This window comes from Bos mutus, chromosome 18 (genome assembly GCF_027580195.1).
Source record: "Bos mutus isolate GX-2022 chromosome 18, NWIPB_WYAK_1.1, whole genome shotgun sequence".
NCBI classification, from domain to species: domain Eukaryota; kingdom Metazoa; phylum Chordata; class Mammalia; order Artiodactyla; family Bovidae; genus Bos; species Bos mutus.
This window is the reverse complement of record NC_091634.1, coordinates 8,766,473-8,792,052: the sequence shown is the minus strand read 5'-3', so window position 1 is coordinate 8,792,052 and position 25,580 is coordinate 8,766,473. Positions and strand designations below refer to the sequence as shown.

Below are 25,580 nucleotides of genomic sequence, written 5' to 3'. Positions count from 1 at the left end.
CTTAAAATGATTTTGGCTGTCTGTTCTAAGACTGATGGTGGCCCTAGGTGAGTTAGTTTCCTGTCTGGTTTTCTTTCCATGTAAAGTGAGGGTTTAGCGTGGAATGTGTGTGTGTGTGTGTGTTAGTCACTCAGTCGTGTCTGACTTTTTGTGACCCCACAGACTGCAGCCTGCCAGGCTCCTCTGTCCATGGAATTCTCCAGGCAAGAATACTGGAGTCTCCTGCATTGCAGGTGGATTCTTTACCACTGAGCCACCAGGGAAGCCCCAAACTTAACTTATATTAACCAAAAAAGAAAATTTAGTGCCCCAGTTTCACTGGCCACAGTTCCAGTGCTCGGTGGCCACATGTGCCCAGTGGCTGCCATTTTGGACGACATGGAGAGAGAGCATTTTCATCACTGTGGAACATTCTAGGGGGCAGTGCTGGTTGACAGAATAAGACTCGGCTAATGAGATGTCATGGTATTTGAAATTCGAAGAGCAGCCTGAAAGTAAGGGGGAGGGAAGGGAGCAGGAAGTTGACAAGAAGTACCTAAAGTTGACGTATCTTGAGAGGAACAGAGTAACCACCAGAAGAAATAATGAGAAACTTTTTGCCTTTCACTGAGCTACTGGAGATATGCTAGAAGGGATACAATGGGTACTATGAACTGAATTGTCTTCCAAAAATTGATATGCTGAAGCCCTAACTTTTAAGTAATTAAGGTTCAATAAAGCCATAAAGTGGGGTCCTGATCCAATAGGATTATGGTCTTTAGAGGAGATGCCAGTTTTCTCCCTCTCTCCGCCCAACCAACCCTCATTCCCTGGGTCCCACCCTCCGCCCCTGTCAGCTCACTCATTGGCTGGAGCAGGCAGTAGAGGCGTGGCCTCCACGCAAACCGGCGGCCTATTTCCAGACGCAGCAACTCTCATTTTAAGATAACGACGCTCCCTGCAGCGAGGGATCCAGGCCACCACACCTCAGCAGTTGGCGATGTAGCCCGTGGCACGGCACCTGCAAACAATGAGGGACGCCCGGGAGCACTGGGGCTGGAGGGCTGGGGCTGACGTGGAAAACAGGAATGCTGGGTCTCCAAGGATTTCCAACTCGCCGCCTACTGGACACACAGTGGAAATGCACCTCCTGATGCCCTTGAAAAAGCGGGCTTAAAACTCAACATTCAGAAAACTAAGATTATGGCCCCATCACTTCATGGCAAATAGATGGGGAAACTGGGAACAGTGTCAGACTTTATTTTCTTGGGCTCCAAAAATCACTGCAGATGGTGACTGCAGTCATGGAATTAAAAGACGCTTGCTCCTTGGCAGAAAAGCTATGACCAACCTAGACAGCATATTAAAAAGCAGAGACATTACTTTGCTGACAAAGGTCTGTCTAGTCAAAGCTATGGTTTTTTCAGTAGTCATGTATGGATGTGAGAGTTGGACCATAAAGAAAGCTGAGCACCAAAGAATTGATGCTTTTGAACTGTGGTGTTGGAAAAGACTCCTGAGTGTCCCTTGGACAGCAAGGGGATCAAACCAGTCAATCCTAAAGGAAATCAGTCCTGAATATTCATTGGAAGGACTGATGCTGAAGCTGAAACTCCAATACTTTGGCCGCTTGATGCGAAGAACTGACTCATTGGAAAAGACCCTGATGCTGGGAAAGATTGAAAACAGGAGGAGAAGGGGAAGGCAGAGGATGAGATGGTTAGATGGCCTCACCAACAGGATGGATATGAGTTGCAGCAAGCTCCGGGAGTTGGTGATGTACAGGGAAGCCTGGTGTGCTGCAGTCCATGGGGTCGCAAAGAGTCGGACACGACAGAGCAACTGAACTGAACTGAACTGACTGATGCCCTTGAAGTGAGGCTGGCTTCCGGACTTGCTTAGCTAAGGAAACAGCAGAACTGAAGTCCTTGACTGTGGGGAAGAAGCACTTAAGAGCTGGTGGGTTCTTCTCCACTTCCCCCACCATTGCCAAGTTTTCCCAAGGGTGGTGCTTCAGCCAATGTGGGTCCCTGGGTGACTGTGACGAGCAGAGCCCCCTGCTGACCCGTGGATGAGCCACTGAGACCTGGGAGTCACCTGGGAGGCCTGGGTGGCTCAGCAGTGAAGAATCTGCCTGCAATGCAGGGGACCTGGGTTCGATCTCTGGGTTGGAAAGATCTCCTGGAGAAGGGAACAGCTACCCACTCCAGTATTCTTGCTTGGGAAGTCCCATGGGCAGAGGAGCCTGGTGGGCTGCAGTCCATGGGGTTGCAAAAAGTTGGACACGATGGAGCAACTAAACAGAAACTTGAATACAAGCTCTTCTCTGCCCGTATCTGGAACACAGCCTTCAAGGCTCTCCAGGGCCTGCCAACCTTCCAAGCCCCAGGTGCCATCTGCCTTCTCTTTGCAGACTTCACTCCAGCCAACAGGTCATCCCTGTTAGAGCCTGGTGCCGACCACAGGATCTGGTCTGGAGAAGGTCCATGCCCTAAAGACTTGAATGATGCCTGTATCACCACTGCGGCTTCCAACTCCTGCACCGTCTTCCCCCTGCATGAGCCCCATGAGCATGTTCACCTTCCAAGTAGCCATGTGCTTGGCCAAGGATGCTGGATCTTTGACGTATAAGAACCAGACGTGAGACCTCTGTTGCCCTCTTGCTGTGGACCAAGGTAGGGAGGAGCACACAATCTGAGCCTGCCAAAGTGATTGAGAGGAAGCCTGAGGGGCTTCTGGGAAGCAGTTCCTTGCCCCTTGTTGCTCACTCGGTAAGTCCTGTCCAACTCTTTGCGACCCCATGGACTGCAGCACATCACACTTCCCGCTCCTTCACTGTCTCCTGGAGTTTGCTCAAAGTCATGTCCAGTGGTTCGATGATGCCATCCAACTATCTCATCCTCTGTCGCCCCCCTCGCCTCCTGCCCTCAACCCTTCCCAGCATCAGGGTCTTTTCCAGTGAGTCAACTCTTCGAATTAGGTGGCCAAAATATTGTAACTTCAGCTTCAGCATCAGTCCTTCCATTGAATACTCCGGGTTGATTTCCTTTAGGATTGACTGGTTTGATTACCATGCAGTCCAAGGGACACTCAAGAGTCTCCTTTAGCATCACAATTTGAAAGCATCAATTCTTCAGCGCACAGCCTTCTTTATAGTCCAACTCTCACAGCCACACACGACTACTGGAAAAACCATAGGTTTGACTAGATGGACCTTTGTCAGCAAAGTGATGTCTCTGCTTTTTAATACACTGTCTAGGTTGGTCATAGCTTTCCTTCCAAGGAGTAAGTGTCTTTTAATTTCATGGCTGCAGTCACCATCTGTAGTGATTTTTGAGCCCAAGAAAATAACATCTGTCACTGTTTCCACTTTTTCCCCATCTATTAGTCATGAAGTGATGGGACTGGATGCCATCATCTTTGCTTTTAGTTGAGTTTTAAGCCAGCTTTTTCACTTCTCCTCTTTCACCCTCATCAGGAGGCTCTTTAGTTCCTTTGCTGTCTGCCATGAGAGTGGTAAAATCTGCCTTCTGAGGTTGTAGATACATCTCCTGGAAATCTTGAGTCCAGCTTGTGATTCATCCTGCCCTGCATTTCGCATGATGTGCTCTGCATGTAACTTAAATAAGCGAGGTGACAATCAGTATACAGCTTTGTCATACTCCTTTCTCAGTTGTGAACCTGGCTCATAGATACACGGGAAGGTTCTTTTCTGCTGCTTTGCTTGGCTGCATGAGGAGGTAAAGGCTGGAAGCCCCTCTAGCTGTCTTGCCATCACAAGGGGTGCTGCCGTCCCAGACCAGCAGTGTGGAAGAGGGGCTGAACCTGGGTGAATTCAGAGTTCACCTGGACTTTACCAAGCCTGGACCCGCCCTACCAACCCTCTTACCTGGGATGATGGGTTCCTGCCTGTCGAAGGTAGCTGAGGGGGAGTCCTGAGTTACAGGTGAAATCGGCCGTACTCAATGTGGATGAATTAGAAATACTCCAAATATCGGACCCCAGATTTATTTATTTTTGGCTGTGCTGGTTCTTCACTGCTGCATAGGCTCTTCTCTAGTTGCAGCAAGCAGGGCCTCCTCTCTAGCTTCGGTGCATGGCTTCTCATTGCAGTGGCCTTTCTCGTGGTGGAGCACACGTTCTGGGGCTCTAGGGCACTTGGACTTCAGTAGTTGCAACTCCTGGGCTCTAGAGCACAGTCTTCATAATTTGTGGTGCATGGGCTGAGCTGCTCTTTGGCATGTGGGATTTTCCTGGATTGGGGATGGAACCGGTATCTCCTGGGTTGACAAGCAGAGTCTTTACCACTGAGCCTCCGGGAAGCCCCGCAACAGTTTGATTTTAGCTGAGTGAGACTTATGTCACACTTCTGACTCCCAGCACTGTAAGGTATCAAGTTCCTGTTTTTTGTTTTTTTTTTATTTCACTGTTTCTGATTTAAACCACTTGGCTTGTATAATTTATATGGCAGTCATGAAAACTGAGAGAGGCCCATCAAAACACAGAAACCAAATTAAGTCCCGAGAAGACGTGGCTACCCTCCAGGCCAAGACCTGCTCCCGTCTCTCCCTCGCAGAGCATGACCCCAGGTTAGCAAGAGGGGAATCTCTGGGTCCACTAAAACCCACAGCTGTGCAGGCTGGAAGTCCAAGGTCAAGCGGCAGCAGACTCAGTGTTGGGCGAACACCCTCTTGCCGGATGGCTGTCTTCACGCCACACCTTCACACAACGGAAGGGGTGAGGATACTCTGTGGGTTTTTTTTTAAATGGCACTAATAACTTTCACAAAGGCTTCATCCTCCTGACCTCCCAAAGGCCCCACCTCCAAACCCCATTGTCTTGGGCAAACAGATTTCCACAGGGGAATTTTGAGGCGACACAAATGTTCAATCTACAGCAGTCAGGACCCCTGTTTAAGCCAGCCCCATGGTCCTGAGGTCAGCCCTGGCCTCTTCTGTGATCCGCGTGGGTCGCCAGTGTCCAGAGCTGGAGCCGGGGGAAGCGGAGGCGGTCTGGAGGTGCCATCCCCACAGCGTCACTGCGACCGCCACCCAGGGACTGACTGGCCACTGAGGACAGACCCTGGTTGCAAGGCTGCGCCCCCCACCCCCTTGTCATCTCTGGGGCAAAGGGTGCTGGGGGCAGCAGAGAGACAAGATCCGTAGATTAGTTGTTTTTTTTTAAAATAACTGCATCCTTTAATGGCAGTAATACAATTATTGGATTAAGAGACCACAGGAGAAAGGACAGGTGTGGTGTTTCTGGAAGACAGATATGGAGTACAAAAAGGGGGCGGAATAGAGTCATGCGACGATCATTGTAAAAATACAGTACGTTATATACATATTTGCACCGTCAACTTTCAACTCTGAAATAGTATTTACACTTTTGTTACAATCCTGGTTAGAGAACAATTTATTTTTTTTCTTTAAAAGCTCGGCCTGATGGCAAATGAAAATTTTGGGTGAATTCATAGTCCCATGAGGTTCTTAGGCTGAATGTTCCAAGAGGAGGGTTCCAGCTTCTATTTCATCCACAGATTTCAGTTTTAAAAAAGTATTTCATTTTGCTTCTACAAAAGAAAATTCTCAAAGGAGGGGAAAAAAAAAACAAACAACCCAACACCCAACCACAGCCACACTGCGTATTCTTTCTTATATTACGAACACCAGGGGCTGCAGCCCTCTGCTTCGAAGCCAACACTGGTGGCTGAAGAAAAATCTCATTAATGATTGTTAAAAAAAAAAAACAAAACAGAAAAAGACACAAAGACAAACCAAATCCCCCTGATCATGGTGCTCTGACCCTGTGGGGGTGCCTCCCCAGCCCTTGCTTCCGGCACCAGACTCTATGACTGTTCCTTTTCTGGGGAGGGGGTGTGGGACCTTCTTTAACCTCCCACCCCAGGGAGGTGGGAGGGGCAACCCTCTGGCTGGCTGGGACACCAGGCTTCCTCATTATTAGCAGGAAGTCAGCGCCCTTAAGCGAGGTGGCCGAGATGGCAGGATGAGGAGCGAGGCAGGAGAGAGTGGGCATGTGTGGGAACACAGGCCGTGTCCAGCTCCTGAGGTCACGGCGTGGGCCTCTTCTGGGCTCTGTGGACAGGACAGGAGCTCAGCCAGGGTCCTGGGGGTGGTGGGGAGCCCAGGGCAGCCCTTTCGGCTCCCTTCCCGGCTCAGCCGGATGGATGAGAAGAGCAGGTCGCGGGCTGTGGGGTCCTTGCCCCGCTCACAGCAGGGGACCGGTCACCCTCCTGGCCCTGGCCAGCTTCCCACCGTGTCCTCAGGCCCACTTCCTGGACGTGGCCATAAAGCCAACACTGCACATGCCTCTGAACCCATGCCCCCTTTGGCTTGAAAGAAAACCAAACACACCAAAACCACGGGCCCTGAAGGTACACTATGAGGGGGTATGGAGAGAGGGCGATGCTTTGCCGACCACCACCCCGGCTCCCTCCGTCGGGAGCATGGTGGCACGGCCACGCACGGATCCTTGAGCTGTCCCCAGAGGGGCTGGGGCCGGCACACTGGGCACGTGGCTCTGCCTTCCAGGGCCCAGGACAGAGCCTGGCATGCGGGGAGAAAGGAATGTCCACAAGACAGGGGCTAATACTGACGGAGAGCACACGGTCTGCGGGGCCACCGCCCCGCACCAGCCCTGCCGACTCCAGGTCCATCTCTCACCCCGGAGTCTTCTGCCGCAGGCTGGCGGGCTTGGGTTCACGGGTGAACTCTGGACAGAGGGGGGCGGGGGCAGGGGGGCCCTGCGGGTGAATCCAGACGAGACAGCAGTGGGAAAGGACTTTTTCTCCTGGCCCAGGCAGCTTCCAAAGGCTCTTCTTTCTTGATACTTCCTTGCTTCCACTGGCCCCTGAAGCGGGTCATCATGGCCTGCACGCTGCAGAGGAGACGCAGAAATGCCTAGACCTGCTTCCCCGCGGGGCCTGCCCGCCATCTCGGCTCCAGCTCTTCTTGCTCATGCAACACTTCGTGCCTTCTTGACGCCTGCTGCTCCCTTCGTCCTGGGGGTGGGGTGGGGGGGGTGGGGGTGGCAGCAGGAGGAGGGGCCCAGCTTTGCCCAGAAAACCCACCAGACCCCCAGCCGCCAGACTGGAGCCCCAGCCTTTAAGGGAGTCCCTGAAAATTGGGCCTGGCCAGGCCAGGCGGAGTGCCAGCTGGGCTGAGGCCCAGGGGACTCACGACTGCTCACATGCACGTGGAGGTTTTGTTGGCGGGCACCTAGCAGCCCCGCAGCACTGACCAGAAGTTAAAGATGGTTATATACAATTCATATGTTTTAAAGAAGATACTACTTAAAAAAAAAAAAAAGATAGAGAGAGGAAAAAAGAAAACAGAATAGGAAGAAAGAAAAGAAAGAACACCCAAACCCCTCCCCCCTCCCCCCAAGCCCCAACTCTGGTCACTGCCCTTAAATATTGCCCTGGGAAGGGTGGGGTGTGGGGAGCGCTGGACTCCGGCTTAACACTACTGGCAGAAAGGGGAGGCGGTGGGGTCGAAGCCTTTAAACACATCTTTCAGGGACCCAGCGTCCTGCTCACCCTCTTGGGCTGGGCTGTTGCCAGCAAATGGGCTTCCGGAGCCCGTCTTGGGTGCCGGTTTCACGGTCCCGAAGAGGGTGGGCACGGGCAGGTTGTGCACGCCGGGCTGGGGCAGGCTGCCCTCTGCTGATGGGGCACCCACAGCGGCAGCGGGGGCCGCGGCGGCCTTGGGCCGGGGCCGGTTGTAACTGTTGTATCTGTCCGTGGCTGTGGCCCCGTCGGCCCCAGGCTTCCCGGACTCGGGCTGTTCCAGGGCGGACTTGCGGACAAACGGGGGCTCCTTGGCCTTGGCGGCAGCAGAGCTCCTGCCGTTGCCCTCAGGGCCCTTGGGTTGGGCGCCCGTGTCGGCGGCTGGCTCCGCGGCTTTGCCCCCCACGTTGGGAGTCCTGGGGTCGTAGAGGCTGATGCCGCTCAGCACGCTGCTCTGGCCGCCCCCGCCGCCCTGGCCCAGGCCGCCGGCTGCCAGCACACGGGGGTCGTAGGGGGCGGTGGCTGGCGGGGAGGACTCCCCGCTGGGGCTGGCAGCTGGAGAGGGCACCTCGGCGGGGCCAGGTTTGGCTGCCCGGGAGGAGGCAGTGGCGGAGTCTGTGGGTTTCTGCAGCCGGGGGTCGGTAGGCGTCTTCCGCACTCGGGGGTCACTGGGCTTGTCGCCGGAGCCAGGGGTGGCCAAGGGGCCGGTGACGTTGACAGTTTTGAGGATGCGCGAGAGGAGCTCAAAGTCAGGCAGGCTGGAGCCGGCCGCACCAGCATCTGCAGAGTTGCCCGCGCGCTGCCGGGAGTTGGGGGGCCCCGAGGCGGCGGCGCGGTGTAGCCTGGGATCCAGCGCCGGCAGGGACTGCAGGGCGGCGGGCACGGGGGGCGCCGCCTCCTGCTTGGGCAGGGGCAGCGGGATCAGGTCCTCAGGGCTCCAGAGCACAGTGCGGGCGAAGCTGGGCCGGCTCAGGGTGACGTCCTTCTTGATGTGGCTGAACTGCTGCAGCTGTGACCGTGGGTCCCGCAGCGGGTGCCCAGGGAGCGGCTCCAGGGGAATGTTGACGGCCTTCTCCCGCAGGGCTCGCTCCCCTTCCTCTTCTTCCGCCGGGGGTGGCCCAGACCCCTTGGAGCCCCCGGGACCGGCAGGGCTGGAATGCAAGCCACCGTCGGGCTTGGAGCTGGGTAGGGAGCGAGCCAGTCGCGGGTCAGAGGGTCCGGTGTCACCTGGGCCTGACCCACTGGAAGCCTCGGCATGGCGAGAAAGCCTGGGGTCCCGGCTGAGGCGGGGGTCGGCCAGTCGGCCTCCTGTGGGGTGTCCCTTCTGGAGGCGGGGATCCCCCAGCCCACTGCCGCTCAGCTCTCCAACAGAAGCCTGGGGCCGGCTGGACGTCTGCTGCCTCAGCGTCTTCAGGATGGAGGTGACACTGCTCCCACCTTCATCCTCATCGCTTGAGTACCAGTTTCCAGTGTCACCTGCGAGCGAGCAGACAGGCGCAGGGAGATGGTGAGTGGTCACCATACTCGCCACCAGCCCTCTTGGATCCCACAGTAGCCTGCTCCCCACCTCTTATCTCTCAGAACCTCTATTTCTCTCGCTTAAAACACCTGCTGCTCACCCTCCCCACCACCACAGAATGGCACGAAGAGCCAGGGAGCTCAGGCCAAGCACGGAGCCTGGCAGGTCTCTGCCTATTGTGGACGGAACCTTCCCTGTGTATCAGCACCGAGCTAAGGACTTTGCCTTATTTGCCACAACCACCCAGGATACAGCGTTGTCACCACGCCCATTTGACAGATGAGAAAACAGAGGCACCGACACAGCACCCCGAGAACGGGGACAAAGCCAGGCCTGAGCTCAGACTCCCGAGCCCCAGGCTCCGGCACTGCCTTCTCACCTGGGCAGACTCAGACCCTGCCACGGCAGACCCTGCTCTGGGTGCCCGTGAGCAGCAGCCGCTGCCTGGGCTCTCAGTGAGCTTGGGCTCCCAGACCCCTCACAGTGCTCCCGCACCCCAGGGCAGGCAGTCACCAGCTGTTAAGAGGCGGGGCCAGGTGAGCAGACGCAGAAGCTGGCCCGTGTCCAGCCTCCTCGGCAGGTGCAGTCGGAGACCCCGGGGAGGGGACTGTCCCGTTCTCACTGCCCTACTTGCTCCCCGGCTCCTGGCTGCACGCTCCAGATGCCTTTTCTGTCTGCCCCATTCCCTCCAGGGCGGATGCCACCAGGGCACCACTCAGCCCCACAAGACTCGGCAGCTGAGGTGGGGACTGTTACTGGTTTGGTCAGTGACTGGCTTTCATCTCTGGGCTTCCCAAGGACACAGTCTGGGGAGCAGGGGCTGAGCGTCTCCCTCCAGCCTCCTCCGCGAGGGTGCGGTCTCCTCCAGGGACCAGCCCACTGCCCTCCTCCACGGGACCAGGGTCTCGCCCTTGTCCGCAGGGGTCCTCCCGGCCACAGGCTCCTGTCCGACGCAGACCCCAGACCTAGGCACGCCCCACCACTCCCCACAGGGTGGCCACGGCCCGCGCCCATCGGGGAGAGCCCTGCCCCGGGGGAGGACACGTGCCTTCCTCATTCTCCCGGTCCTGCTTGCTGCTCTCAGCCAGCCTCCTCGCTCTCTCCTCCTCCTGCTGCTTCTGCTGGATCCTCAGGTACAGGGCCCTCTGGGCCGAGGGCAGGAAGTCGGGGACACCGGCGCCCGGCTTCGGCCGGCCTGGGGGCCCTCCCTCAGAGAAGCTGTCTGGCTCCAGAGGGTGCTCGGGGAAGAGGTGCTCCCCAGGCTCCCCCGGCAGCTCTTCGTAGTGCCCGTAGTCCTCTGTGGCAGGGAAGAACCGAGCGTTCACGTCGGGAAGGGCCGTGCGGCACCAACTCCGGCCCACCCGTGCCCTCAGCTGGAAAACCACCCCTGATGGCGATGGGTGAGAATGCACAGCCCACACACTCCTACCCTTCCCGGGAGGGGCCCTAGCAGTAGGGGACGGAGCAGCCAAAGGGGGAGGCGGAGGTCCCAACTAGGACGCAGCCACTGAGAATGGGATTCACGGTGAGGTTTAGTGACATGGGCAAATGCTCATGAGGTGAGAACAGGACGGAACGGCGTACGAATGTTTATAAAACGCAAAGAAAAGGCTTTGAAAAGACAGACGGAGAACAGGCCCTCTGGGAATGAGAGCGGGGGGAATGAGATTGGGGGAGGGGGTTGAGGCATCGTTCACTTTTTTACTCCACTCATTTCCCATCTGTTTTAAATACTTTTGATGAGCATTAATCTTATAGTCTCTTTAAATAAAGAAAGAAAGAAAAACACTCAATCTCACAGTAAGCTCATAATATGAGTTCAATCACAGTAAACAAAGACCCATAAAGAAAAGAAGAAAATACACCAAAACGTTGCTATGGCTACAAGTCCACCCAGAGGCTGCCGGGCGATTCCTTCTCCTTCCACAAATGTTTCTGGGCAGCTGCTACGTTTAAGGGAACGGGATGGGTGGGGGTGTTTCTCCAGCACAGCATCTAGGAAGCACCAGGTGGAAGGGCTTGCCATTTCTCCTGAAGGGTGGGCAGCGTCCGGCACTAGCCGCCTCCCTTCGCAAATGCTAAAGACAGAGCCAAGGATGAGGGGAACAGCATGTGGAGGTCTGTGACGAAGCGCCTAGAGACTGTGTGTGTGTGTGCGTGTGTGTGTTGGAGACAGAGTCCAGTGAGCACTGCCCACAGGCCATTCTGCAATGATGAAATAGCCCCGAACTGCACCTACTGAGTGCAGCGCCCCTACTGAGCAGCTGAAATGCGGCCAGCTCTACCAAGAAAGGGAGTCCGTAATTTAAGCTAAAGTTCCAGGAGTCAAACGCTTAAATCTTTTTAGAAAGATAAACACTTCCTGCTGCTGCTGCTGCTAAGTCGCTTCATTCGAGTCTGACTCTGTGTGACCCCAAAGACGGCAGCCCACCAGGCTCCCCCGTCCCTGGGATTCTCCAGGAAAGAACACTGGAGTGGGTTGCCATTGCCTTCTCCAATGCAGGAAAGTGAAGTCGCTCAGTCGTGTCCGACTCTTCACGACCCCATGGACTGCAGCCTACCAGGCTCCTCTGCCCATGGGAGTTTGCAGGCAAGAGTACTGGAGTCGGTTGCCATTGCCTTCTCCGAAATACTTCCTATGTAATCATATAAAGCAAAATGTGAAAAGCCACTTTCTTCCAGCCTCTGAACTTCAGAACATGGGAACTCAGTGTGCCGGGCTGCTCTGGGCCACAGCCTCACTCCTTAAACAACAGTCCCACCCAGGCCCCCTTGCAGCTGATGGTTTTACAACGCTGAATACTATTAAAGGCAACTGAACGGCACAAAAAGGGTAGATTTCACAATATGGGCATTTGAGTCAATTGCTCCAGAGATATCATCACCAGCTGGACAGACTTTTTGCTTCCCCACCTGGACCTTCATGCATCTCACATCCATTGTTTAAAGGGGGAGGAGACCCTTTCGGTCAGGGTCACCTGCTTTTCTCATGTGAGAGTGTGTCACTGTCCTGGCGCCCTGCCCACACACCTGTTTTTATGTCTCCACATACTAGACGCCAGCGTAAACTCTACCCCGACCTCCAGCCTGGTCAGCTCCCTGATGCCCGTCGTCGACTCCACGTGGTGTTAAATGGGCACCTTGTGCTTTCGGCAGCCAAAGCGCAAGTGCTGCCCTCCTTCCTCCCAACCTGGCTCTCTGCAGCATCTCCAGCCCCAGGGACAGCGTGGGCACCTGCCCAAAGACTCTGCCCCCCACAGGCATCCCCACCCGACCCTGCCGCCTTGGCCCCTTGACCCCATGGTGCTTCCACACCCAGCCCTGCTGACTCCCAGTCACCCTGGGTGCCCCTTGCCTCACGTCTGCCCAGGGTGACTCCAGGGCAGCCTGCAAGCTTCCCAGACTCCCCTCCATGCTATGAGCACCCATGGCCCCCATGCTCCTCTGCTATCCCCATCCTTCCACCGAGCACACCTCACCATGGCCCACAGAGTCTCGTGTGCTTCTTTCCCCTGTCCTCCTGTCCCAAGCCACACGAACACCTGGGGAGTCCACCAACAAGGTGACTGGCTGGAACCTCTACCTGCTGCGGCTCCCCCCAAGCCAAGCCTTCCTCCCACTTCACATCCCTCTCCCATTTGCTTCTCACTTACACCTCGGACAGGCGGTGTCACACCAGAGGACAGCCGCCCCCAGCCCGCCTCCACCCGTCACCCGTCGCCCCACTTTACTTCCATCAATGACCGACGCCAATGTGAGTGGCATGCTTATTGACAAGTTTCCTGTCTGCTTCTCACCACTGAAACGCCGTCCAGGCCTGCTCTGACCCCAGGCCTGGAAGCACGCCTGGCCCCCTGGACACCTCCCATCCTCCTAGAGGCTACACACCGTCTCCTGTCAAGCAGCACTGTCATCCAAGCACCCTGACAGCCGGACCTTTAGGTTGTTAACAACACATGTTCTCATTTTACCAAGAAAGGAAGGAAAAGAGGAAGGAAGATGGTCAGTGTGGCAACAGAACGAGCACAGTCGAAAGGGAGCTCCAAGCCAAGAACCACCAGAAGCAGGCCACTGGCAGAGGGCACCTCAGCCATCAAGTTTACACCATTTGGCATCCACCCCCTAACTTCCCACACTCCCAGTCCACACACACCCAGCAAACTTACAAGAAACTAAGTTATAGTGATGATAACATCCCGCCCAGACTCAACAGGGTGGTGAATCCTACATCACTGAAAAGGTTCAGCCACTTATGGAACAGAGATGGAGTTGGATTTATGTTTTCAAAGACTCAGACCAAGGAAGGAAACCCCAATATTCCTGACTACATTCCACTGTGCAGGCCCCAGTCGGCCCCCACCCTGAGCCCCGCATACCTGCGTCCCCAATGAGTCCCGGCTCCATCTCCATGCCCTCCTGCTGCTGGTAGAAGTTTTCATAGAAGTTCTGGGCTGGTGGGATGGGGGGCATCATTCCAGAATGCGGGGAGTCTCCGGGACCGTAGGGCATCATAGGAGGGCCGCCGGGGCCCATGGGTGGGCCAGGGTTCATGCCGGGGCCCATCGGCATATCTGGGTGCATGTCGGGGTGCATGTCAGGGTGCATATCTGGGTGCATGTCGGGGTGCATGTCAGGATGCATCGGGCCCCCCATCGGCCCTGGGGGTCCCATGTTGGGCCCAGGGCCCATTGGCCCAGGGGGTCCTCCGGGTCCAGGGAACCTGGAAGGAGACAATGGTGCCTGTGAGAGAGGCTACAGAGAAAGGCGGGAGCTGCAGCCTGAGGAGGGCTCTGACCAGGCTCTGAAGGCTCCAGAGATACCGCATGCTGGCCAGCTGGGCACTCACCTTACGCCCAGCTTCTCAGCCAGCTGCCCTGTGGGCCGTACCACGATCTCAAACAAGGAGGGGATCTTCTTATTGTACATGTCCTGCTGCTGCTGCAGCTGCTGTGGGGACAGCGGCTCGTGCGCTGGCAGGGGCATCTGAGGGGGTCCGGGGGGCGGGGGTGGGGGAGGGGGTGGGGGCGGGGGGCCACCCTGCATGGGCCGGCCATTCGGAGATGTGGGGGCCGGGGGGCCGGGCGGGCGGGGCGGGGTGGGCAGGAGGCCCACGCCGGGGGGCGGCTTGGGCAGGGGGTTGATGCCCTGCTTCTTCAGCTCCTCCACCTCCTTCTCATCCTCGGCGCCCGCCTCCGCATCGTCCGCCAGCATCTGCAAGCAAGAAGGACAAAGGCGTCTGCGAGTCATGATGGGGAGGGGCAGGTGGTAATGTACCCCTCCAGGGCTGAGACCTGAATTCTCCAAGCAAAGTGCTTCTGCCCCCCGAGACCCTTATAGCATAAGGCCACCGACCACGAAACCTCTCGGGAACAGAAATCATCGCCCCCGTACCACCTACGCATCCACTCCTGGTGACCGGTTGATAGGGCAGCCATTCTTATTCTGCCGCAAAATATATGCAACATACCATGCACTATTTCACCATTTCCAGGTCGACAATTCAGACATCAAGTACATTCTCAATGTTGTACAATTGCCACGATTATCAAGATCTGTCACCTCAGAGAAAACGCCACGCCCTCAAGCAAGCGGCCACCCCCAACTCCCTGCCTCAGAAGACACCACGCCCACCAAGCGGCCACTCCCCCAGAAGATGCCACACCCATCAAAAGGCCACTCCCACAGAAGACGCCACGCCCGTCAAGCGGCCACTCACCACTATCCCCCAGAAGACGCCATGCCCATCAAGAAACCACGCCCACAAAAGACGCCATGTTGTCAAGCAGCCACTCACCACTCTCCCCTCAGAAGATGCCACGCCAACCAACTGGCCACTCCCCCAGAAGACGCCATGTTGTCAAGCGGCCACTCACCTCTCTCCCCTCAGAAGATGCCACGCCAACCAACCAGCCACGCCCCCAGAAGACGCCACGCCTGTCAAGCGGCCACTCCCCACTCCCTTCTCAGAAGACGCCACGCCCATCAAGAGGCCACTCCCCCATGAAGTCATCGCTCCCATGGAAAGGCCACGCCCCACTTCCCCTCCCCCAGCCCCTGGCAACCACCCACCTCCTGTCTACGTATTTGCCTATTCTGGACATTTCCTATAGACGAAGCCCTATAATATGTGGCCTTTTGTGGCTGGCTTCTTCCACTGAGCATCGTGACGTTTTCCAGGTTCACCCATGGTGCAGCTGTGTCATCTATTTCACAGCCAATAGCTCATGGTTCTGTTTGGATTTTAAGCGCCTCACCGCACTTGCAATCAAACCGCCAGCACTTATGAGGACCCGCAGGGCCAGATAGCAGGGCTGGTGTCTATGGAGGGCTTCGCGGTGCGCGTACTCCTCCAGCCTAAGTACCCAACCCTGTGTTTCAGCCCCGCGGACAGCTAAGCATTTCCCCCCTCAACAGGGCCCTCACTGGACCGGGCCTCTGTCTGGGCATTCATTTTTCCCTCCACATATGGCTCCATGCCCCCCAGTTGCTGAGGTCTCTTATTAAAAGGTCAGTTCAGAGTGACAGGCCTGGTCTCCTGTATTCACTATGGGAACACCATCAGATCCCTCCAAAGCACTACCCAAGCTTTGTTAAGATTAAAAAAAAAAAAAAGATTTTACATTTAGTTGTATCTCTTGATATTCCTGGCCCGATGACTACCAATTCCACAAGGGCAAGACCCCCAGGTTCCACCTAAGGCCTATTACAGGGCAGAGGGACAGTTTGAAAGTCTGGATTCAAGTGGAACATCCCACGGATTGGGATCCTATGCCGAAGTTGATACTGCGGATCTGCCTGCGTCTCTTGGAAGGCCAATGTGCAAATGGGGCCTCAAGCCTGGGCCCCGGCACCTACCTCTAAACAGGACCCTGCCCCAGCCTCCTCCCCACTCAGGCAGGGCGGCCTGTGGTTACAGAGCCGCTGGGCCCTGCACTGCTAGATCCTCACAGGGGCAACTCGGTGCCCTCAGGTGTGGGCAAAACCTAACAAGGTTACGCTTCATTTAACAGATACAAACTTGATGAGCTTCCTCTCGACCCGGGGAGGGGTACCACCGCCAGCCACTGAATGTGCCACACTCCCCTCACCCCCAAGACTAGGGTTGTGTGTCTCCTCACCACTCAGCAGGAACACTCTGCTGGGGACAGAGGCCATGGAGATCTTTTCACTGCTGCCCCCGGCCTGAAGCGCGGTACTCAGCACACAGGGCCACACAGTGGACTCAACAACTAAATGAACCGCAGTGCTGGCCCCCAGGACAGCCTCCTGAAGGTACTGCTGATCCCCAGCGCGGTGGGCCCCCTTTCCCATGCTCACCTCCTGGGGCCCCGTGCCTTTAGCTTCCCCACTGCGCTCTGCAGTTGGGGCTTCTGTGCCCATCCTGTGCTGGGGATGGAGTCTTACCTCGCCGTGGCTTCCACTACAGGACTTCCCCCCCTACCCCTCGTGCAGACCCCACAACACCCTGCTGGACTCCACCTGGGGACACAGACAGCCCCTTGCGCTTACCCCTGTCCCCACCACCCGCCCTGGGTCCCGAGTGCAGCCTGAGGGCAGGCACTGAACCACATTGGAGCCCCGGACACTGACACATAAGAGATGCTGTCCCAGCAAAAGAGACACTGACGTATAGAACAGTCTTATGGACTCTGTGGGAGAGGGAGAGGGTGGGAAGATTTGGGAGAATGGCATTGAAACATGTAAAATATCATGTATGAAACGAGATGCCAGTCCAGGTTCAATGCATGATACTGGATGCTTGGGGCTGGTGCACTGGGACGACCCAGAGGGATGGTATGGGGAGGGAGGAGGGAGGAGGGTTCAGGATGGGGAACACATGTATACCTGTGGTGGATTCATTTTGATATTTGGCAAAACTAATACAATTATGTAAAGTTTAAAAATAAAATAAAATTAATTAAAAAAAAAAAAAGAGATGCTGTCCCTCCCTGTGAAACCCTGAACCCAAACCATGCAGGCTGTCCCTCGGTACGTCTAGACTCCTGGGCCTCTGTGCAGCAAAGAGGCGCTCACACCAGACCACCAGGCCCTGCCTGGGCACCACAACCCACTCCCACCACCAGAACTGATTCTGAACGATCCTCGGGTTCCCCAAGTTCAGAGGCGTGCTGTCAGTGGAAAAGGACTGCCACACCGGCAGACACACACAGACGTGTGGGGCAAGAAATGTGGCCATTTCATCAGGCCAAAGAAATAAGCTCGTGTCTGTCAAAAATTCTAAGCTTCTGCCCAAACTAGAAACAAATCAAACGTTCAACTGGTGACTAGATAAACAGTGTCTCCCATCATCCATAAAGTGGGGTAGTACTCAGGAACTAACAGTGATGAACCACCAATACTTGCAACAACGTGGATGAGAAGCCAGATTCAAAACCACGCACACACTTAGAAGCTACATCCCATATAAATCTATTCATATGACTTCCTTGGAAAGCCAAAACTACAGGGACAGTAAACGGATCAGCGGTTACCAGGGGCTGGAGATGGGAGAGGTGCTGACTACAAAAGGGTGAGTCCTGAGGGTGCAAGTGACTTTTCTCTAGCTAGACTGTGAGGTAGTTACATGACTCTGTATCTGTCAAAACTCAAAGAAAAGGTGTTTTTTTTTTTTTAAGCTGGATACAAACTATACCTTGACAAACCTGACTATGAAAGTGTGTGTATAGATCAATAACAGAAAGATTTAATGGTAAGAACCATAGTGTGTGCCACTTACTTTCAAGCGGCTCAAGGAACAAAGGAGAGCAACTGATAAAACAAATGGGGCAAAATAATGCCAATCAAGGGATCTCAGGTGGAAGAATTCTTGCCACTCGCTCTCACAGAACCATTACCAACAGTCCCAAAGGCAGGCGTGTCTCAAACCTGGAGTGGACAGCTGGACGCTGATGTATCTGGACAGACAGAAATGTCACTGAGATGTAAGAAAACAAGGCTGCAGAGAAGGGAGGGAGAGAGAACACAGAGGAGAGGGTGGTGAAGGCCCCAGCCTCAGTGGCACCACAGCCTGGCCCCAGGGCTGGCCCAGGAGCCTCAGGTCGCACCCCTGGGGGTCGGGCTACAACTCTGTCCAGGAGAGGAGGAGACGGCTGACCTCCCGCCTTTATCAGGGTTATTACCCTGGGCCCGTCGTAAAGGTTGAAGTTTTACTTTCTGACCACCAAAATTCGATTCTGGAATGGTTTTTCCAGGTTCAACACTCATTAAAAAAAAAAAAAATTATCCATTTTGGCTGCACTGGGTTGTCACTGCTGCATGGGGCTTTCTCCAATTGTGGTGAGCGGGGACTATGCTCCAGCTGTGGTGTCGACACTATTAACCTACTGAGATTTGACTTGAGGCAGGGCACGATACTGATGCTCTCAGAATGTTTATGGCCAGAAATGGAAATGTGCCACCCTGATTTGCTTTGGGTTTTCATTAGAGTGTCTCGAGCTGTGCTGTCCAATATGGTGGTCACTGGTCACATGTGGCTACCAGGTGCTTGAAATGGGGTTATAAGTAGAAAGTAAGCACCAGATTCCTTAGACTTAGTATATATATTAAAAAAAAATAATACAAAATATCGCAATTTTTTTCATATGTTTATTACTTGCTGAAATGGTACTCTGGACATGGATATACTGGATTAAATAAAATACACTGGTAACATTAATATCATCTGTTACTTTTTACTTTTTTCTAACATGGCTACTAGAAAAATTTGTATGTAGCTCTGCTGTGTTCTTGGACAGCATTGGTCTAGAGTGCAAACTCTGAATCTCCAGGAGGGGGCAGCCCTCAGTCATAGATGACTCAGTTCTTCAAATGAGAAATGAAGCCAGCATTACTTTTTCCACTCCTTCCCCTGAGAAGGACTCACAGATTCTAGACAGCTAGCAGTTACAAAACCCTATTCCTAGGCTCACAGGCCAAAAGGTGCACCAAAGACAAGGACCTTCTCCCTGACGCTCTCCCAGGGAGGAGTGGATGTCCTCTTGCTCTGCTTGCTCAGGGCTTCCCCTGAGGCCCTCAGGCAGCCCTTGGCCCCATCTCAACAGTGAAGTCACCAATGGATGGATTCTTGGAAGCTGGCTAAGGCACTGATTCTTCCCAGTATCAAAAAATAGCCCATCTCCTCAAACCTCCTGGGAACCAGAAAGAAGGTGGGAAAGCCTTCACCTGGGAGGACACATTTTCTCACACCCAATCACCCTGCTCACACCCATTCACCCGATGACAGAGTGAAGTGAAAGTCGATTCTACTCTTTGCAACCTACGGTCCAAGGGATTCTCCCGGCCAGAATACTGGAGTGGGTAGCTGTTTCCTTCTCCAGGGGATCTTCCCAACCCAGAGACTGAACCCAGGTCTCCCGCATTGCAGGTGGATTCTTTACCAGCTGAGCACCAGGGAAGCCCATCACCCTATAATAGATGTCAGGAAACCAAGGACAGGAACCGGGGCCTCCAAAGTCCTCAGTCTTGACTCCCCAGGGAGACAAAGGACATGAGAATGAGTTTCAGGCGTCCTCTGGCTGATAAGGAAGCCCTGATACCTCACTGGAGGGGGTCCCCCGCCCTCAGAGCTCCCAATGCCCTGTACTTTTTCTACTACATAAAAGACTTGGAAAAAAACATTTGACTTTTCCATCGAAACAGAAGCCATCCGAAGCCTCACTTCTTCTCCGTGCTCCCTGGGCTCTTGGAAGGCCAGCTAGGAAATCACAAGGTACGTTTGGAGACACACCAGGCCACATTCCTTTCAGGGAGCTGCTCCCCAGTGAACACCGCCCCAGGCAGAGAGAAGACACACACGTGACCACCCCCATCCTCCCTGCAGAGCATACGGTCCCCACTCCCTCCTGAACTCGTCCCAGCTCCAGATCAACGCAGCTGGCATCCTGGTCCCGCACGGAGGCCAAGCCCCTGGCTGTCCCAGTCCCCGTCAGCCCAGGCATTACCTTGTCCAAGAGCTCTCGGGTCTCCTCGGTCAGGGGGTCGTGAGAGAACATGCAGTCATCGCCGTTGATACAGTTCCCAGTCGTGTGGTACAGCTTACACGGGAAATCACGTACATGGCAAGTTAAGGCGAATGCCTCACCTCATGAAACCCACCCCAGGACAGAAACCAAGCCCCTCTGTTTCAGAGAGGAGGAAACTGAAGCCCCGAGAGGTGCAGTGACTGGTTCAGCTGTGCACAGCAGGTTGGCAACTGAGCCAAGATGAGATGCCCATCTGGAGTGCAGCCCGCTCCACCACGCAGGCCTTGAGGCCCTGTCCTCAGATCTTCATTCAACAGGAAGAGGGTGAAAGTTCAATAATCTTCCCACGGATACACAGCCACTTGGAAAAGTCTCAGAAAGACAGCGGGCAATGGCATGGTCTCGAGAATATACTTGACCCTTGAATGACATGGGGGTTAGGGCACCAACCTTCTGCCCAGTCAAATATAGGAGTATGATTTATAATCCGTCCTCCACACCCTCGGTTTTCCATCTGTACCAAGAGTATGGAGGATAGATTATATATAAACTATACTCAGATTTTTGTGTCTTAAGATCCAACCAGCTGCAGATCCTACCAAAAACAATCCACGTATGAATGCACCTGCAGAGTTCAAACCCACGCCGCTCAAGGGTCAACTGTATATGTATGGGAACACATAACACGCGCGCCTCAGTTTACTCATCTGCAGAATGGCAAGAGCAGACCTGTTGCAGGGCAAAGGTGAGGGCTGAAAGAGATGGAGACGAGTAGAGGGCTCTTGGCACCTCGTCGGTGCACAAAGCGGGAGTGCGATGAAGGCCAGCTGTTAACACCAGTAAGGAGAAAAGGTCTACACCCTCCATGCACTCAAAGGTGGGCACCAAAGGATATCATGCATGTAGGGGCAGTTCTCGGCTCTGGCACAAAACCCAGTGATGTAAAACTTGCACAGTTCTCGCTTCTTTGGTAGCTCGATGTCGTGGCTAAAATTACAGTGGTCTCCCTGGAAGAGAACCAGTCAAAGGTAAGCTGTCCGCCAAGGAAGAACTGCTCTGTCACTGGGGAAGCACAGAGGGACCGATGACAAAAATGAACAGGCCCCTCCACACAGCCCCGGGCATTTATTCCGACCCATAAATGCAGTTTCCCACCAGCTTGAAACTTCTGCCAAAGTGTGTGCCCCTTTCTCCTGCCCCTGCCCCCTCCCCCTTGTCCTCAGCTACCCCCACCTCCTCCCTTCTGCTGCCTTCACTGCTTCTAAACCCTCCTCCTGCCTTCCCCTGTCTTACCCACTTACTGCTTTCTGCTTGCTGCATAACAGCCAGTATTCAGTTTCACTCTTCTTTCTTCCTAACAGAACCCCAAGCTGGTTTGTGCTCAGTTAAAAATACTCTATTTCCCAGCTTCCTATGCAGTTCTGCCCAATGAGATGTACATAAAAGTCCCAGGGAAGACAATACTGCCAAGGTATTTTTTTTCCCAACAATTCCTTCACACAGTTTTCTTCCTCCCAGCCCTTAGATGTGGTGATGGCACAGCAACCACTAAGCAACCACGAGGACGAAAGCCACATGCTTGAAGACTCCAGCGTAAAAGCCAGGAAGGAACCTGGGTCTCCCATGGTGCCACTGATCACTGTACCTGCCCTGTAGTGCCCACTCCCAGACTCTTTGATCTTTTTATTTTTGGTCACATGACATGGCACACAGGATCTCAGTTCCCCAACCAGGCATCAAACCCGTGCCTGCTGCAGTGGAAGCACAGAGTCCTGTTAGGACTGGACGGCCCGGGAATTCCCACACTCTGTTCTGAGAGACAAAATGTCTGTGGGTTTCAGCCAGTGGAGTTGAGCTTTCGGCTATTTGCAAACCATACAATCCAAACAAAACATCCAGGTGAACAGAAGAAAGAAACTGTTGAATACCTGCTTCCTCTTTCTCTTCCTAATAGCTATTCATTTTTGTTTGTATGTATTTCAAGTTTCTAAAAATAGTATGAACTGCAACTCTTAACAAGGAAAACTTTATGCACGTACACAGGCACACACGCAAACCTTTGCTTAAAACATAGTAACATTTTTTCCTGACACAGATACATAGGTACAGTATTCCCTGGGAACATGTTGGCCAATTATCTGCCCACTCACTGAATTTGAATAAAAAGTTGGCTGGCTGAACTGACACTGGATTATACTTGTTTCCTTCAGGACCCTGAGGTCACTGGCACATCTCTTGGCGTAACATTCTGCTGTGAAGGTCAAGGAGGGCCTGATCCCTTCCCACTCCCACCTCTTCTGCCTTGATGACTCCCTCTCCAACATTAAAGTTCACTAACTCAACCAGGCTATGTTACACCTTTGCATTAGCAACAGGTCCAACAGGTCCAACATTTGAGGTTCCATGGACTGGGTGAAAATTTTGGCCAAAAAATCCCCCCAACCAAAACAACACAGATGTGTCACCAATCTCGTCCTGGCTCTTCAATCATTTCCAGGCCCCCGACGCATCTCTCAACTACTCCAAGCCCCCCCAAACACTGCCCCAGAGAGTGTGGCCTCCAGAATGAAAGGAGACCAGGAGGCCCCTGGTCCCAGCTCCAGGAACCCTGGCCCTGGGACTGCCCTTACCCACGTGCACCGCCCTTCCACGAAGTATTTGCAGATGACTTTGCCTTTCTTGTCAGACTGCTGGTGGGGCTTGTCGTGGTCACTCCTCCGGTAGCTCCCACCACCATCCTGTTGGGAACACAGAGTGGGAATGGAAAGGAGAATTAAAAGGAAGGGCGGGGAGGGGCCTGTGCAGGCCAGGTGGAGTGGACTGCGAGGGTGAGAGGGGCTGACTGGCAGGGCTGACAGGGGCACCGGCCAGCCAGTTCCATCCAGGGTGCAGGTGGGTGGGTTAGAGCCCCACTGCTCGGAGCTGAGGATGTGCGTGCCACACACCAGCAGGAACGCATCCGCTCCGAGGCGGCGCCTTCCTGGAGAACTCAGAGAGCAGGTGACTGCAGGTGCTACAAAGATGTGGCTTTAAAAACAAGAGGGTCTCCCCCGAAGAGCATCACCCAGGAGAGCTGATTAGTGCTGAGAGGCTCACCCATGGGAACGGCTGATGGGAGCAAGGGGTTGGGATCAGCCTCAGAAGACAACTCATTTAAAGAAGAAAAAAATTTCAAGAAGGAGCCTTGAGTAAGAGCATCACAAGGGGACGGAGGGCCGACTTACGCCCATGTCGTCGTCATAGAAGTCTTCATCGTCGTTCATCCCGCCCTTGTTCATCCCACCTCGGCTGCCTCCTCGACCGCGGCCCCGGCCCATCCCTTTCCCTCGACCTCGGGAACCCCGGCCGCGGCCTCGACTTAACCCTGCAGAGGAGAGAGACGGCGTCCGTCCGCAGCCTCTGCCCAGGACCTGAGTCCCACAGCTGCCGCGGGAGCCCCTGCCCTCCCTGCCACCTCGCCCCTCGGGGCGCCTGCCTACCTCGCCCTCGGCCGTCCTTGGACCGGCGGTACTGGCTCAGCTCCTTGGAGTAGTCGTCGTAGTCCTCATCTCCCATCGGCTCCTCACTCTCTCCATACTGGAGCCCGAGAGGAGGAAAGCAGGAATGCATCATTCGGGGAACAGGGAACCATGTCCTGAACTATATATGCCACCTCCTTCTGCCTTTTTGTACACTCGGGACACCACCAGGCTGGGGAAGAGCCAGTGAGCGGCCCCGGGACTCCCACCTGCACCCCTCTTCACCCACCCCAGCCTGGGCAGCATCTGGGTCCTAGTCCTTTCCCTGAGGTCTGTACGCTCAGGACTCCCAGCCCGTCACTCCCAGCTCCCAGGGGGCAGCGGTGCAGCTGGAACAAGCAGCAGCGTGGCCAGACCTCGGGCAGGGACAGAACGTGAGTATGGCAGCTCTCCTGTGTGTGCAGGGGGTGAGTAAACAGATGACTACAAAGGCTTCGAAAGCACCCTGGGGAACCCTTTCTTCAGGGATGGGGAACGGAGGCGCCAAGAGAAAGGAGCGGCTGAGGATGTTCTGACAGCTCAGCCCTGGGAACCCTTTCAGTTCTGAACCTCAGGAAGGTTCTCTCTATTCAAACAACAAAGGAACATTTGGAAACACAGAAAGAAACCTGCCATCTAATGCCTTCTTCCCAGCAGTCTCAGGGACCGCCTCCAACAGAGGCTGCACCCACCAGCCACGCTCCCCCCGCCCCCGAGTTGGAGAAAGCCTTACGTCCATCTCCTCCTCGTAGAAGTCCTCTTCGTCCTCCGGGTGGTCTCCTCCCACAGAGCCTCTGCCCCTGCCTCGGCCGCCCCTGCCCATGCCTCGGCCTCGAGACCCTCCGCGGCTGCCTCGGCCTCGGTAGCCCCTGCCTCGGCCCCGGCTGCCTGCATGATGATGAGACAGTGAACAAGGGAGACCTCAACCTCCGTCCACCCGAGGTCAATCACTTCCTCCTCCTCCTCCAAGAAGCCTTGCAAGCTGCTCTGGGCTGACACAGTCCCTGGGCCTCTGGACAGGGCTGGCTCAGCGCCATGGACACACAGCTGCTGCACGCTCCCCACACAACCCTGACTGCTGCACTTTCCCACACGAGGGCACCAGGCACATGGGGCCACCGAGCACCCAACACGGGGCTGACCAAACTAAGAGGCTGTGACACACAACACCTACTGCCCTCTCCTGCATGCACTGATTTTCAGTAAACGTTTACGGTTTTTGTTTTTTTTTCCAGATCCATGCATCCTTTATTCCATGACCAACCACTGTGTTGCAACCAGGCAACACTACACAGACGGGCAGTCACCCGCAACCCAGCTGTACAACAATCGGAGGCTTACAGTACATTTAAGGCTTTTAAATTTGGGAAAAAAAAAAAGCTTTTTAATAAAACCAAAGAACTCTCAAACCCAACCCCCAATCAACAGAAGTAGTGTAACAATTTTAAGCATCTTACATTTCTGATGCTGTTGGTGCAACCCCAGTGTCAAAATCCAAATAACTCCTAAACTAAAAAGATTAGTTTCATGAAATTTTAATTACGTAAATTTTTCAAAGCATAAACTTGTCTTTTTTTTGTCTTGGAAATGTTATAAAAATTTTTAATAGCAAAACATAGGAATAAAAACATATTAACAAAATGTATTCAATCATTTACATTACAAACAAGGAATCTGCAGTTCATTGTTGTGGCCTGACAGGAGAAAATTACTCAATAGGAATCTATGCACAATGTGATTGCAAATATGTACAGTACTTTAAAAAAAGCCTACAAGGAGGAAAGTTGGCTAGGTTCTTTGTTAAACCAACCAGACGATCAAAATATTAAAACTCTGTGGACTAGTAGTAATAACTTTACACTTAAAAGTTTACGTTTTTAAATGCTTAAAAGTTCACGTTTACGGTTTTAAATGAAAGAAAAAAAGAAAATGCTGGGAGTATAAAGTGCACAGTGAATTTCAAAGACTTAGTTAAAAGAGAGCAAGAGAGAGGTAATATATATTTATAAAAAAATCACATCTATTTTGATTACATGTTAAAATAAGATTTAGAATATATAAGCCTCATAAAATGT

General features: G+C 54.2%; 1 protein-coding gene across 8 annotated transcripts in view; it reads right to left on the bottom strand.

The window, feature by feature from the left end:
* Positions 1-5,149: 5,149 nt before the first annotated feature.
* Positions 5,150-25,580, bottom strand: part of ZC3H4 (zinc finger CCCH-type containing 4) — a 39,708-nt gene continuing 19,277 nt past the window's right edge. For 6 of the 8 annotated variants that reach the window (XM_070387450.1, XM_070387452.1, XM_070387456.1 and 3 more), the window contains 10 exons: positions 24,239-24,393; positions 23,488-23,584; positions 23,233-23,372; positions 22,639-22,746; positions 20,904-21,015; positions 19,988-20,097; positions 13,873-14,237; positions 13,403-13,746; positions 10,075-10,323; positions 5,150-8,983 (listed from right to left, as the gene is read on the bottom strand). In XM_070387450.1, the coding sequence (XP_070243551.1) occupies positions 7,464-8,983; positions 10,075-10,323; positions 13,403-13,746; positions 13,873-14,237; positions 19,988-20,097; positions 20,904-21,015; positions 22,639-22,746; positions 23,233-23,372; positions 23,488-23,584; positions 24,239-24,393 (3,200 nt within the window). In that variant the 3' untranslated portion in view covers positions 5,150-7,463. The remainder of the gene's footprint in view (positions 8,984-10,074; positions 10,324-13,402; positions 13,747-13,872; positions 14,238-19,987; positions 20,098-20,903; positions 21,016-22,638; positions 22,747-23,232; positions 23,373-23,487; positions 23,585-24,238; positions 24,394-25,580) is intronic. The other 2 variants (XM_070387451.1, XM_070387458.1) reach the window with 2 other exon arrangements.